At 40.0% G+C, this 16112-nt stretch overlaps 1 protein-coding gene across 1 annotated transcript in view; it reads left to right on the top strand.

Moving 5' to 3' along the window:
• Positions 1-16112, top strand: part of MYO3B (myosin IIIB) — a 372706-nt gene that overhangs the window by 216683 nt on the left and 139911 nt on the right. The window contains exon 22 of the mRNA XM_068543930.1: positions 8999-9078. Within this exon, the coding sequence (XP_068400031.1) occupies positions 8999-9078 (80 nt within the window). The remainder of the gene's footprint in view (positions 1-8998; positions 9079-16112) is intronic.

The raw sequence follows: 16112 nt of genomic DNA, 5'->3' as shown, positions 1-16112 counted from the left end.
AAGGAGCGTGATTGCTGGATCATATGTCAGAGTATGTTTATTTTTGTAAGAAACCACCAAACTGTCTTCCAAAGTGGCTGCACCATTTTGCACTGCCATCAGCAATGAATAAGATTTCCTGTTGCTCCACATCCTTGGCAGCATTTGACGATGTCAGTGTTCTGGATGTTGGCTATTTTAATAGGTGTGTAATGGTATCTCGTTGTTTTAATTTGCATTTCTGTGATGATATAATGTGGAGCATCTTTTCATGTGGTTATTTGCCATCTGTGTATCTTCTTTGGTGAGGTGTCTGTTGAAGTATTTGGCCCATTTTAAAATCAGGTTGTTTGTTTTCTAACTGTTGAATTTCAAGAGTTCTTTGTGTATTTTGGATAATAGTCCATTATCAGATGTGCCTTTTGCAATTTTTTTCCCTGATGTTGCTTTTCATACAATATTGTTTACTACCCTGACCAGCTCTCTAATCTACAGCCTAAGTAAAGTTCTCACATGTCCTGGCCACAGATGTCACACAGTCTTTTTTTGGTACTAGGTCAACATTACACTGTTCCTTGTAGTTCCCTCTCGCAAGAGTCCACCCCTCTTACACTACATTGCCGGACATTGATCTAGATGCAGCTGCATGGCACAGAGGGTTTGTTTCATGGATGCCATGGCAAAATGCACATGAGTGGAGGACCACTAATCTACTCAAACTTCTCATTTGATGTGTAACACAGGTGAGTCATAGAGAGAAGTGATCTGAAGTCAATGGCAGGCCTGGGATGAGAATTCAGGTTTCTCAACTTTAAGTCTAGTGTTCTTTTCATTGCTTCTAGGCTAAAGAGGGAGAACTAAAGAAGCACTTATAATTCCAAGCACTCAGTCATCATTCTGCAAAATGTGAAGTTAACAGCCTCTTGTTTCTGAAGCCCTGTGTGGCTTTCTCAGTCTTAATTGAAAACACAAGGAAACATATAATGTTACGCTTTACACAGGGAAATCTATAACTGACCCACCATGAATAGATAAGGTGTGTTGAGCAGAGCTTTTAGGAAGAGATTTTTTTATCTGTAGTAATCAGTTTATTCTCTCTTGCCTTGGCATTTTATTTAGGATTCTAGTCTTGGACTATGGAATGTGAGTTCCCTGTGTTGCAACAACCTGACCCATATGAGATTTTACTCAAGACTGTGGTCCCATTAACACTTGTAGTAACTAACAGGTATGAGTCCTCTAGCGGCTTGTATCCAAACCATTCACCTTTGGCCACACAGTTGGATGAGTATCTATCTAAAGGCCACTGAAAGAGCAAAATTAGCTACGCTTTTGTGCATGGTCCCACCAGTAGCTTATGATGTCTTAATAAAGCCTTCCTTTTCCATGTTTTTGCCCTCCAAAAATTTTTTACAAAAGGGTAATTTCTACTCAGTTTTCAGAGTTTCTCCTGTGACTGCTGTTTCTTAAAAATAATCAGCCTGAAATAATAATACTATCAAAGAGGTATATTTTGGGGTGACAAATTCTGCTCCCCTTCATATGTAAACATTTCACCTGAGTGAAGTAATACATTTATCCATCCATGAAGAAATTAGATCAGGATTAGTTGTCAGAGAAGAATAGTAACCTGAAGGTTTGGAACATAGACAGGGAAAGTCTGCTGGGAAGATTTCCAGGGTAGGGCAAGGAAATAGGGAGAATTAGTTGTTGGGGGTACGGAAGAGACACAGCATTAAAGCCATGTTGCACCTTTGGAAGTGGGAATAGGAATGTGAAAAGCCGTGTGGGGGACCTTGAATATATCCTTTGCCTAAATTATAGTTTTGTCCAGGACTAGCCATGATTGGATTAGAAACTGCTCTGCTGTGTATGGATGTCGCTCTGAGACTGGAATAAGCAATCCTTACGTGTCAGTGATACGTGGGTGCTGGCAGATATGCGTGTGTGTGGATTTCATTTTTTTCTCAATGGGTTAAGTCTTCGTGGATAGATATCAACAGTCTAGGCTCCAGCACTTTTGTGAACACGTCATATCACTTGGCAGCTGTGTTATTTCCAAGTAAACGCCAAGCAAAACATGAGGGGAAGGCAGACAATACCCAGGGCTTTTCAAAACTAGCTCTATCTTTATTAAGATAGGCTGAACTGGCAACTTCCACCAATGTGGCAATAAAATGCAGGAAGCAGAGAGCCTCAGCTCCACTATTGACTGGGTTAAGAAGGGGAAGCCTGATTGCCTCCTTGACACATTCTGATGATTTGGTACAGTTGTTTGCTGTATGACATCCTGTTTATGAGTTTTCAAGTTTAAAGAGCAAAAGAGTTATTATTTTTTCTTCAACTCTACAATTTTGAAATCTCTGGGCCACAAATCTTTAAAGATGTAGTTCCAATTTTAAATGAAAAAAAAACAAATCAGTGAAAACCTTGGTTTGGCTTCCTTCAAACAGATAGTCTAGAGGTGTTCACTGTGCAGAAATTCCTTAAATTTCCAGACAAATATCAATTAAAAGTAGATACAGAAAAGAGGAAGAGGTTTCTTTTGGACATTGAATTTCCCGTATACGTGGTAAAGGCTAGGTTGTGCATTCAGAAAAGAGCATTTGCTATATGTGCGTATCTTTCTTCATTAGAACAGCCTGGAGGACAGGCTGATCTCTTATTTCTTCCCTCCACAAAACTACAGCCCCTTCTATATATATAAAATTTATCCATGTTCTTTTCTTGGGAAGTTAAGTGGGCTGGGAGCTCTTCCACCTCCCCCCTGCCCATTTATTGATATTAACACTCAAAGCCATAGATAAATGCCAGGAGAGAAAGTGAAAACTGTAGAACAAAATCTAACATTACACTTTCTTTCTTGGCCTCCTACAGCTGTGTCATATTTTTTGTCACTATTTTAAGTTACCTCAATGTATCAAATCTAAAACAAGTCTTTGTTATATAGATTTAGGATAGATCAGTATCTAAGTGTTTTTTTTAAACATACAAAATACTACAGTATGTTTTATACAACTACTAAATTTAACCCCTTGCATTTTAATTGGGTACAGTGTTATTAACTGAAATTAGAGCATTTCATTCACTGCAAGTATCACCCCATCATAGGTCTGTCCCAAGGTGACTCCCTAACCATCACTCACACTGCCTGTTGATTAGACAAAGTGGAGTTCATTGCTCACCGCATTAAGGGAGACCACCACCTCTCAAAGCTTTGGTAGTGTCTTGGAGAAGGAAAGGCAGGGTCAGAATTTGTTGAGAGATCAAGTTTGATTTAAGGCGGGTCTTTCTAAGTGAGAGGGCATGATTAGGATTGTGTAAAGATCACACACAATACAACCAGTCCATGATTGGCGGAAACAACAAGGTGAGGCTTTTAAAACAAGGGATTCATAGAATCATAGGGCTTAAACCGTCTTTGGACATTTTCCATTAAAGAGTTAATGGGTCTTGGGTCTTTTGGGCAGTTCTTGTAATGAACAGTCAAACCATGAACAGTCTAGACAGGAGACTCCTGGAAGAAGAAATTCATGCTAATGGAGACTGGAATAACATAAGGTCATTCTCATGTAGACAGGAAGGTGTGATTTTGGTGTTCAGTATCCAAGCTTACTGTAGGGTACAACATTCTAGTTCTCAGGTCTCCTCAGAAAATCTGGTAACAGAATCTCTGAAGCATTGGATGTTTTCTTTGCAGCTCCTTTTGAGTAGCATTTGACACAAGCCTTTTACTTTTCAGAGTTGCTTTGCAGTCGTTTATTAGCCTGTTTCTTGTGTTACAGAAAATTTCCCAATCAAATGCCCACCAGCAGTTACCACCAGAACCCTGCAACCAATCTTTTAATCCCAGAGGGGGCAGCAGAGGGAAGTCAAGTTCCAAGCATGATTATTTAAAACAGCAACCCATCATCTTGGGCAATTCTTAAGAGGCAACTGAAATCATGGGTGCTGGGTGCTTTCCAAGAGCTGAAAATCCTCTGAAGCAGGCAGGAAATTGCCATCTTTTAAAAGTTTCAGCTCTGTCTTCAGACCACTTGTCTCTTTCCCTTTAAGTTGGAAGCAGGGAAATTATGTGGGATCATTGCAAGCTCCTTTTTAGAGTCTTTCCTAACCCAGTTCCCACGTAGGATATAAATTCCATCCAAAGCCTCTGACTTCCGTTTTCGCTCCCCAGCACATGTCAGGCAGTCACAGGAGGGTGCTCTGGAGCAATGAGGCATCCTTAGCCAAAGAGGCTGTCTGGGGGGTGAAGCAACGAGGATGCTTAACATTTGAAAGAAGTGCGAACACTGTATTTACATTTAAATTAAAATGGAAACTTCTTATAGGTAATGTTTCTGAAAGGTGTGTGTGGCACATCTGCCGAGGTCTATTGTTTATTCATGCTGTAAATCCTTTGAAATGTGTTAAAATGCTTCCCATTCATTATAAAGCTCCTGCCACCCCTGGATTACGACTTTGATGTCACCAATCCTGCTTCAAAGGGTTCTTTCTGGGCTATTAATCACAGTTTAGCCTCTGAAGATATCGCCAGAGAAAACATTTGGACATCTTTGTGCTAGACTTGCTAAAAACTTTGAAATCTTGAGTGTCTTGCAAATGCACAAATTGCAGCATTTCCTTTCATTGACAACTTTTTATTTTGCTACAGGATCAAATGACATTTTAGGTAAAAATGCAAACAGATCTCTTGGTTTGGGAGGTTAGGGATGAGAGAGGAGATGAAAGGTGGGTGGTGAGGAAGGGAGATGGGAGTCTGAGCAGGCCATTCAGACCCTTCAAAGGCAAAATGTGGTAGGAATTAAAGTGGCCAAGACACGGAGGTTCAAAATGGAGTTGCCTTATCATTTTTTCTTATCTTTATTTTTTGACAAACCAGTGTTCACAGTAGCAAATTAGTGAGATTCTCTGTTCTTCTCTTACCTTCTACTCTCTGAGACCTATGTGAACTGTTCAAGCAAATCATCATCATCATCGATGCTAGTAACACGAAGTGAGCACTTACCTTGTACTAGCTGTGTGTTGCCAGTGCTTTTCGTGAATTATTTCATCCAATGCCCATAAACAGCTCTGAGGATTAGGTAGTAAGTACTGTCTTCATGTTGTAGACAAAGAAACCAAAGCTCTGAGATGTTAATTAACTTGTTCAAGGTCAGCCCCTATGACTCAGAGGCTGTCCCCACTGCCTAACTAACTCTCTCTTCATCAGCTGTTTCAATGGGGGTGGTCAGGTTCCTCCCTTCAGGCTGAGGGACCCATACTGACAGATCTGCTCATCAGTCTGTACCTTAAATCCTGGCGGTAGTGTTCTCTATTGCCCACCTTCTCTTTCAGGAAAACTCCCAGCATCTTTTTTTCTTCCTTATTTGTCTCTTTCAGTGACTGGTAAGCCCTAATTGGAGACTTTTTGTGGTAAAAGCTTATAACTTGAAATCTACCGTCTTAACAGACTTTTAAGTATACAGTATGATACCGTTTACTGTGTGCACACTGATGTACAGCAGATCTCGAGAAATTTTTCGTCTTGTATGACTGAAACTCTGTACCCATTGAACAACAGCTCCCCATTTCCCTCTCCCCCCAGCCCCTGGCAACCACCTTCTCCTCCTTGCTTTTATGAGTTTGACTGCTTTTGGTACCTCATATAAGAAGAATCTAACAGTATTTGTCCTTCTGTGACTGGCTTATTTCACTTTGCATAATGTCCTCCTGGTTCATCCGTGTTGCCCCAAATGGCATGATTTCCTTCCTTTTTTAAGGCTGAATAAATATTCCATTATATGTACATGCCACATTTTCTCTATCCATTCACCCTTTGATGAATATTTAGCTGTTTCCACTGCTTGGCTATTGTGAATAATGCTGCAGTGAACATGGGAATGCAAATATCTCTTCAAGATTCTGTTTTCAGTTCTTTTGGATAAGTACCCAGAGGTGGGGTCACTGGATCATATGGCAGTTCTAGTTTTAATTTTTTGAAGAACCTCCATACTATTTTCCGTAGCAGCTGTACCATTTTATATTCCCACCAACAGTGCACAAGGGTTCCAGTTTCTCCACATCCTCACCAACACTTGTTATTTTTTGTTGCTGGTGGTGGTGTTTTTTATGTGGGGGAGGGAAAATAATTTTCCCTCTACACTTCTAGGTTCTTAGCTGAGACACCCCTGTAATAAAAAGACAGATTTAATGGGAGAAAAACAAACAGAAATTTAATAACATGTATACCTCCTGTATACATGGGAGATATCCAGGGAAAACTGACTAAACTCCCTGAAATGGCCCAAGCCACCAACTTAAACATTATATCTAGCTAAAGACAAAAGATGTTGGGGAGTGGGGAGGCTGGTTATGGGAGTTAACTAGGAAAAGCACAGTAAACAAGGGTAAGGTTGTTATGCAAATTTAAGTTGGTGCCTTCTCCATCGATAAGAGTTTCTAGAGGTTTAGAGTCATCTCTTTCTGGTACAGAGAGGGAGACACCTTTACATATGGAGATTCCCCTTGTAAATTTTTCTTACAAAAGGGTGATTTCTGCTCAGTTTTCAGAGCTTCACGTGTGTCTGCATTTTTTAAAAAATAACCAGCTTAGAGTAATCAGTATGTCAAAGGGGCGTATTTTGCTCCTCTTCATTTATAATGGCCACCCTAACAAGTGTGAGGTGATATCTCATTGTGGCTTTGATTTGCATTTCCCTGACTGTTAGTGAAATTGAGCATCTTTTCATATACCTGCGGGCCATTTGTATGTCACCTCTGGAGAAATGTCTATTCAAGTTCTTTGCCCATTTTTTAATCAGCTTATTTTATTTTATTTTTTGCTGTTGAGTTGAGGAGTTCCTTATATATTTTGGAAATTAACCTCTTATCAAATATATGGTTTGCAAATATTTTCTCCCATCTCTGGGTTGTTTTTCCCCCCCCTGTTGATGGTATCCTTTGCTTTGCAGAAACTTTTAGTTTGATACAGTCCCAATTGTCTGTTTTTGCTTTTGTTGCCTGTGCTTTTGGTGTCCTATCTGAGAAATAATTGTCAAGACCAGTGTTAGGAAGATTTCCCCCTATGTTTTTTTTCTAGGAGTTTTATAGTTTCTGGTCTTACATTTAAGTCTTTAATCCAGTATGAGTTGATTTTCCAGTATGATGTAAGATAGGGTTTCAGTTTCATTCTTTGGAATGTAGATGTCCCGTATTCCCAACACCATTTATTGAAGAGATAATCCTTTCCCCATTGTGTAATCTTGGCACCCATGTCAAAGATTATTTGACCATATGTGCATGGGTCTATTTCTGGGCTCTCTATTCTGTTCCATTGGTCTGTATGTTTATCTTCAGGTCAGTACTGTTTTGCCATATTGTTTTGATTACTATAGCTTTATAATATATTTTGAAATCAGGAGATGTAAGGTCTTCAGCTTTTGCTTTCCTTCTCAAGATTGTCTTGGAGTCCTTTGTGGTTCTATATGAATTTTAGGATTGTTTTTTCTATTTCTCCAGAAATGCCATTGAGATTTTGATGGGGATTGCACTGAATCTGTAGATCTCTTTGGGTAGCATGGACATTCTAACAATATTAAGTCTTCTAATCAATGAACACAGTGAAGGGTAACAGAATATGCCACCCCAAAATATGCCACTTTGGCATTAAAATTATTTTAAGCTGAAGGCAACTGAGAAGAAGCAGATACAAGAAAAGCCTCTCTCCCTTCCCCCTATTTGCCCAAAAGAAGGGCATACATTTGTAAAAATATGCCCCCTCTCCTCTCTACCAGAAAGCACATAAATTAATCACCAGAGACAACTCTAGACGCTTATCAACTCAAAGACAGCACCAGAGGAATCTATATAACGAATTAGCCCTTATCTTCCATTAGCTTCCCAATATATTTACCTTCCCACAATTTCCCACCCCTAGAAACTCAAAGTTCTTTTCCTTTGTGTTGTCACTTCTTTATAAATTATTGTTCTTTTGTTAAGATGTTATGTAAGCCCAAGTTCTAACCACCCCTTTGAGTTACTCATCACTAAATACTCCTGTGTATATGTGTGATACATGCGTTAATAAACTTCTGATTGTTTTTCTCTTGTTACTCTGTCTTCTGGCAGTCTAATTTTTAGGGCCTCAGCCAGTGAACCTAAGATGAGTAGAGGAAAAGGATTTTTTTCCTCCCCCACAATGGAATTGCTTTCCTTTTACTTTTGTCTTCTTTAGTTTCTTTCAGGAATGTTTTATAGTTTTCAGTATACAAGTTTTCGCCTCCTTGGTTAAGTTTACTTCCTAGTATTTTATTCTTTTTGATGCTATTGTAAATGGAATTGTTTTCTTAACTTCCTTTTCAGATTTTCATTGTTAGTATATAGAAATGCAACTGATTCTTTTATCTGTTGATTTTATATCCTACAACTTTGTTGAATTCATTTGTTAGTTCTGTTAGGGGTGTGTGTGTGTGTGTGTGTGTGTGTGTGTGTGATCTTTAGGGTTTTCTACATATAAGGTAATGTCACCTATGAACAGAGATAATTTTACTTCTTCCTTTACAATTTGGATGCTTTTATTTCTATTTCTCGCCTAACTGATCTAGCTAGGACTGCCACTACTGTGTTGAATAGAAGTGGTGAGAGTGGACATTCTTGCCTTGTTCCTAATCTTAGAGAAAAACTTCCAGTTTTTCACTGTTGAGTACATGATTTGTGGGCTTTTCATATATGGCCCTTTTATGTTGTAGTAATTTCCTTCTATTCCTAGTTTAAGTGAATTTGAGACCTTTTGTCCTTTCTTATTTGCTTATTAAACTAATATATATTCAAATTATATTACAAATTATTTATAACTTATAATTATTATAATTTATTTCCAATTTATATCATTGAAATTTCAAATTTTTCCAAATTTTTCAAATTCAGAGCAGATCATTTAGAACATTCTGAAAAATACAAAGGCACAAAGAGAAAAATTACTCATCATACTATTGTTTCACTTTTCCTTTGCCTTAACTTCTTTGTCTTTTTTGCTCAGGTAACTTGGCCCAGACAAGAGCCAGGATAACAGCAGCCTCAAGATCTTTGCCTCCGCATTTCAGTGCCGGGAGACCCAAGGTAAGTAGTATGTTTGTACTCAAAATACTGTGGATGACAAGATGTTCCCACCCTAGGGATTATCCTAGGTGGGCAACATTAGTTTCCTTTATCTAGCCCACTACCTGGGCAGTCTGGAAGAGAGATTGAAGGGATTTAGGAATCAGGGGTTAGGAAATTTGAAACAACACCATGGAATCCTTTGCAATCCTGTGTCAGGGAAAAAAAACTTTTCCTCTACCCTTTTAAGTTCAGTATTTGGGGGAATGTGAATTAAACTGACATATTAGCAAGAGAAAAAACAATGCTTTAATCATATACATACAGTAGTTCACCAAATAAGTGACTCAAAGGGCCAGTTAGATTTTGGGGCTTATATACCATCTTAATAGGAGATGAAGAGAGGAAGAAGGACATTTCTGGGACAACAAATGACTTTTGGGCGAAATAAATGGTCCTTTAGGAGAATAGATGGGAGGTATAATAGTTTTATGACAATGTCTATTTAGGCAATTTCTTATCCCAGTGCTCACTTCTCATCTCTGGTGATAGGAGTCAGTCTTCTCTGATTGCAAAGCTCCCCTCTCAGAGGGGATTTGAGGCAGTTGAATTCTTTTGGGAGGCTTTGCTTTTAGGCAGATAAGGGGAGTTCCAAAAAGCTTCTTCTTGCAACTGTTGATTCTTACATGTCTTCAGTTCAAAATAATCCTTATGCCACTGTGGCATATCTAGACCCCTTCACCTGATTTTCAGAAATATCACTTAAGATACAGAACAAAGACACTTGAAAATTGTTGACACTTGAAAATAAAGTCCATCTAGGAAGAGATAAAGCACTTTTCCTTGAAGCCATCACCATCCTACAGAGGAGGATAACAAAAGGAGTCAGCAGGGAGGAAAGAAACCAAACCCTTTCCTATTTCTCTGCTTTGCTCTCTGAAAAATGAGCGGTGCACTTGTCCATGCAAAAGCGGTGTTAGAAGGGTTCCTAAATATCCCGCTGTAAAATATTTTTATCTCTTCCATCCTTCCTGATAATGCTTAGCACAAATCTCAAGGACTGGCTGGTTAATGTTCATTGTATATACTAATATTAACAACAAGAAACAATAATCTTAAAGGTGATGGAGTAATAAACAGGTCACATCTCTGAATTTTCTTACCTTTCTGTTTACATTGCATATTAAATAATTCATTTAATAAAGAATGATCAATACAGCTGCACATAATACCATTGACTATTACCCCCAAATTGATAGAGATGTACATATCTATACTTACTCCCTCTGGGAATAAAAGACCTGCACATAAAAAGGGATTCAGATCATCTTTGGTAACAATAATTTTACACCCACATTGTTAATACAATCTTGTGGAATATTCTGCTTTTCAACCTTGTGAATTTGTGGCAAGATGTTAGGGCTATTTAACATGAGTTATATGGGCCCCTCAATGAGATTTACAGAGAAGTTTCAGTGGTTATGAGAGCCTCTTGATATTACATGTAAAATGTTGTTTGTGTTAAATACAGTTGATTCTCATTATTCACAAGACTTATGTTCTGTAAAGTTACTGTGAACACTGAATCAGCAAATCCTGAGCATTGCTCCCAGAGGAAATACACGGTTAGGTTCCTGCAAGCCTCTGGTTACAACACTTTTGTCAACTGATTAATACATAATCTTGTATTATGTGTGTTTCTATTTAAAGACACTTTATTTAATACAATTGACCCTTGAACAACATGGGGGTCGGGGCACCAACTCTCCACACAGTCGAAAATCCACATATAACTTTATAGAGGGCTGTCTGTATCCACGGTTCCACAGATGCAGATTCAACCAACTATGGATCGTGTAGTAGTACTGTATTTACCATTGAAAAATATATGTGTGTAAGTACATCCATGCGGTTCAAACCTGTTTTGCTCAGGTCAACTAGATACTTCTTATAAATAATTAATTATATGTAGTATTGCTTTGTATAAAACAATATTTCAAGTACAGTATTTGTATCATTGAACTCAAGGCCAACGGCACTATAATAACTCATGCCTTGAACAAAGCTAATCTAACACACAAATGTTCTCCAACAGGCACATGACAGCCTCCTTACACTTAGGAACACTAGACAGCACTTCAGCACTATGATTAGGAGCTATTTTATTTTTATTTATTTATTATAAATTTATTTTTTATTTTTATTTTTGGCTGCTTTGGGTCTTTGTTGCTGTGCATGGGCTTTCTCTGCTTGTGGTGAGCGGGGGCTACTCTTCGTTGCAGTGCATGGGCTTCTCATTGCGGTGGCTTCTCTTGTTGTGGAACAGGGGCTCTAGGCACATGGGCTTCAGTAGTTGTGGCACGCAGGCTCAGTAGTTGTGGCACGCGAGCTCTAGAGCGTAGGCTCAGTAGTTGTGGCGCACGGGCTTAGTTGCTCCGCGGCATGTGGGATCTTCCCGGGCCAGGGCTCGAACCCATGTCCCCTGCCTTGGCAGGCAGATTCTTAACTGCTGCGCCACCGGGGAAGCCCCAGGCGCTATTTTAAACAATAAAATCACCAGCCAAAAGCACAAAAATGCGGCACAAAAATCGTGGCACTTAAGTAGACCTTGAAAAAGACACTTGTCTACAGCATGAGAGCTGGAACAAGAAGACAGAGTGTCACCTTGTTCAACCTCAGCTGGAAGCATGCACATCAGGTGTCAAAGTTTCCACTGCTCTGCATGTCTGCAAATGACCGTGAAAGCGTGTGAGCACTGATTGATTTGGAGATTACAAATACATTTCAGCAAGTAGGCAAATTTACAAATACAGCATCCACAAATAATGAGGATCAACTGTATATGTGTTTTTTTGCAGTCATTGGCTTCCACCAGATTCTAAAAAGGATCGTGACACGTTCCTTTCAAAAAGATGAAAGACTCCTGTGTAATATTCTCTGTCAACTCATATTCCCCTCCTTTCCTCAATTTGATTTTTTGACTGCTGGACTCTGCCAGGACCTGTCCCCCTGCCTTCCACATTCGGTATCAGCACGTTGTTATCTCCCTCCCTGCCCTGCCTGCATGAGAAGTGTGCCCTCGAGTGTGTGGAGTATATTTACCTCACTATAATAAATATAGGTGAGATGAAAATGACTAGAGATTTATTGTCCCTAGGAAAGAATATGAGCTGAAAGTTCTAATTAAGGCATCAGAAAATATGAAGGGTAACAACAGCAATAAAAAAAACTCCATCAGTTCCTCTCTGCCTTCTCCAAGATGAAATAGCAGAGGTGGCCTTGCAGAAAGCTGACCTCCACCACATTCAGCACCCTCACACTGGTCCGGTGTCAAGGCCAGCCTTGCTTCCTCATTCAGTGCTGTGGAGACTTTTGAGGGGAGTGATGCCGTAGGGACTGTTTCCTTGAGAGAGGGATGGATCACTTGATAGCAGTAAGAGTTCTTGACCAAAGGCCTTGTCAAGAACCTAAATATAAATACTTCTGAGGTTTTGGGATGCAGATAGTAGGTACTTACGGAGACCAAGGGGGAAAAGAAATCCTTCAGTTTTTCATTTATTGCTGAGATCTAGATGGTTTGTGAGACTTTTTGGAGTCTGTGTCTTTATCCTAAAGTAAATTTAGTTGACAGATGAGGCAAATCTTTTTAATAATACCATGCTTTCAGACCGATTCTATAAGTTGTAACAAACCACATAGAAAGGCAGTATGTAATGTTTAAGGAGTAGGTTTTGGAATCAGAACTGGGTTCAGATCTAGGCATGGCCAGTTACTAGCTGCAGGACTCTGGGAAATTTACCTAAAATCTTTGAGCCTTAACTTCTTTATATGTAGAATAGGAGTGATAATAGTGTTTACCTCATAGTGTCCTTTTGAGAATTCATTGACATAGTGTAGGCAAAGTGTTTAGCATAGTGATTTCACATCGGAAACAGTAAATGTTTTATTACTCACATTTTGATAACCATCTAAAATTCCATGTGTGTAGTCCATATGTATACAGAAGCTTGCTCATTTCCTGTGGGCTTGGGGTCTGTACCACAATTTGTAAAGCTTACTCATGACTACTTTGAAGACTAACCAGCACCGCTCACAAGGAATGGGGTAGGACATTTGTCACATGGGCAAACAACAAGCTTGCTTAGCTCCAGTTGGCTTACACTGTTGTAGCAATTGGTGGTGTAGAAGAAGGGTATACTGGGTTAAAAAGACAATGTTTTTATCCAAAATATCAGTTCTACTGATCATTTTGAAATTGTTTTCATTGGAAATATTTTCTCTGCCAATAAATAAAAAGATGTCCTTGCTGTGTTGCATGGGAGCTAGTACTCACCTTATTCCATGGAACAAAACCCTGCATCCTTAGTACTGATCACTAAGCTAAGACTGAATCAAACACGGTAATGAAGGAAGGGGAACTGACTGGCCTCTTGTGTGTGTGCAAGGCAGTGGTTTTTAAATAACACAGGCTTTGGGAAGTTAACTAACAAGTCCAAGTCCATACAGCTATGAAGCAGAGGAGCCAGAATTTGAAGCAGGTGTGTCCAGTTCCAAACCCTGTGCCCTGTAGCACATACCCCCTGAGCCTAGGAAGCCTTTCCTGTCTCTTTTCCTCCTATCTGAGGTAAAAACTTATAAGATGCTATGGAGAGGGCTGGTTTTTTGTTGTGAAGTCCCCACCTTTGGAAAGAACTATTTGTTAGATGATGACCTCAATAGAACCTACTTTCTGGATTGTTTCTAAGAGACTTTTTTTTTTTTAATTAAATGAGGCTACCATTAACTAAATTAGTTCAGAAAAACAAGCTCTTAGGTTAGACAACAACCTTCCCATCTCTTTTTTTTTTTTTTTTCGAGTTTTTTTGAATTCTGTGGAGTTCATGGCAGGCCCAGTGCAGACAGAGGTCTCCTACTTTGATAGGAAAAGAGAGGCAACTTCTGGTATGTCCCTTGTCCGAAGTGAAATTCCCTCTTTTAGATCTACTCCATGCACAGGAGAGCTTCATGACTATGCAAATATGCAAGAGACCCTTGACCAACCCAAGACCTTTCCAAATTCTTAAATTAGAAGGTACCCCAATAGTATATTATTTATTCTTTAAAATATAGTACTAACTATGTAGGTGATGAACTGTAGACAAGCATTAACATTTCCAAGTTATATATAACACAGAATAGGTTTTTACTTACTTTACAAGAGTTACTCTGTATATGAGTATAAGGACGGAACTAAAGTCGTGCTGGGTGGCTACAGGAGCCCACCAGCCCTATAACTTGGATTGCAAATTGGTGCTTCGTTCTGTATTTTTCCAATTTGCTGCAGGGGATGGGTACTGATCTTGAAAACAATACATAACACACTTTTTAAATTATGTCTTAGCAGAATTAATATACATCAAAGATTTTTCTGATCACTAAATTGTTAAATTCTCAAATGCCAAGGGTCCACTGTATGTTCTGAGGAAGGGTAACAGGTAAATGCTACTAGTAAGAGAAATATGGATGAGCTTTTCAGCTGCCCTTTCACAGTGAATTAGAGCTTGAGAGGCTGGCACTCGCTGGCTAATTTGAATGAAAAGGGAGGGAAAGGAAGGAGGAAAAGCAGGGTTCAAAGCAAGCTGTGGTTCTTCAGGGAGGATCTCTGAATAAAAGAAATAGTGGGAAATTCCCAAAAGTTGTGTGCACATGAAGGTCAGGTGGGGAGAAAGAATGTTTAGGAAAACTCTCAATTTACAATTTGGCCAAAGGCAGACCCTAGCCAAGATCTTTCTTTCTTCAGTCCTAACTAGCTTTCCCCAAACCTCACCAGTGCTGAGCTCTGTCCTCCAAGTAGGGGTGAGATGGGGAAGACACCTTCCATGTGGTCCCTGCAGATAACGCCATAGGACCTCTGCAGGTGGGGTGGTTGTGTTTGTGTTTTTCTCTTTTCTCTATGAGAGCAGCCTTCCTTCTCAACACAGAGCTTTCATTTCCTCCTTTCTCATTAAAAAAATTAAAAAGTCAGACGTACAGGCAGTTGTACCATTGCTTCAGCTGCATCCAGATGAAATGATGGCTTTGGGAACAGATCCAATCTGCAGCCTAGAGAATGCAAGCTGCCCCGCGCACCGACCCCCGACCCCTGACATCACTTCTCTCAGAGTTACCCTTATATTCCTGCTCACTATTTAGGTTGCTTTTCTAGTTTTTGAAAACTGAGCTCCACATTTATTCCCCTTCTTAAACAGACCTGTTTTCTTTATCCAAGCGAGTTGAAGCCTTTTCTTCCATTTTGCACGCAGTCTCCTAAATGCCCCTCGAGGTAAGCCTCATTATTCAACCACCTCCCCATGGCCCCGTCCCTTCTAGCACCCACTTCTCACTGTTGTTGAACAAGGCTGCAGACATTCTCACCCCGTGGGGAGGTGGCTGCCTGGACAGCAGTCCACTGAGTGGAACACACGTGCTGACAGCAGCATCTTGCAGTTCAAATGTCTGTGCTTCATACCCTTGCCACCTGTTCCGAGCAGATGGGAGGCTGCCACAGAGGAGGCTGGTGCTGAAACGCCGCTCATGTGCTCTGCAAACCAAATAGCTTTGTGTGTGCGGGAGCAGGGATTTTATTGTTGAGATAAAATGATGGAACACAGGGTGCCACAACTGTTTGCTACAGTTGTTTTCATTCTAAATTCCTTCCAGTCGGCCCAGGTAGTTGGGACAGATGATTGGGAACAGGTGTATCCCAAGCTCTGGTCCGCAGTGAGCACGTGGTAACTGTGGGCGGCAGGAGGGGTGTGGCAGGGTTAGTGTCTGATGGCCGGAAGGCGAAAGGGCTCCCCTAGTGCCCTGTGGTGCAACCGGGGCTTTGTAATCGCCCAGCCTCATGGGTTTTGCCCAGTTTTCTTTTAAGAAATAATTTGGTCTCGTGTGGCATTATTGGAGAACTTAATAGTGGCCCATTAGAGCATGGAGAAATATAGAAATAACACTGATGGGGGTTTGTACTGAGACCATATAGTATGTCACAGAGTGTGGTCATTGTCAAGAGAGTAGAACAGTGCAAATTCTGTATTTCT

This window comes from Eschrichtius robustus, chromosome 5 (genome assembly GCF_028021215.1).
Source record: "Eschrichtius robustus isolate mEscRob2 chromosome 5, mEscRob2.pri, whole genome shotgun sequence".
Lineage (NCBI taxonomy): Eukaryota > Metazoa > Chordata > Mammalia > Artiodactyla > Eschrichtiidae > Eschrichtius > Eschrichtius robustus.
The sequence above is the reverse complement of the archived record's forward strand: the minus strand, read 5'-3'. Positions and strand labels throughout refer to the sequence as shown.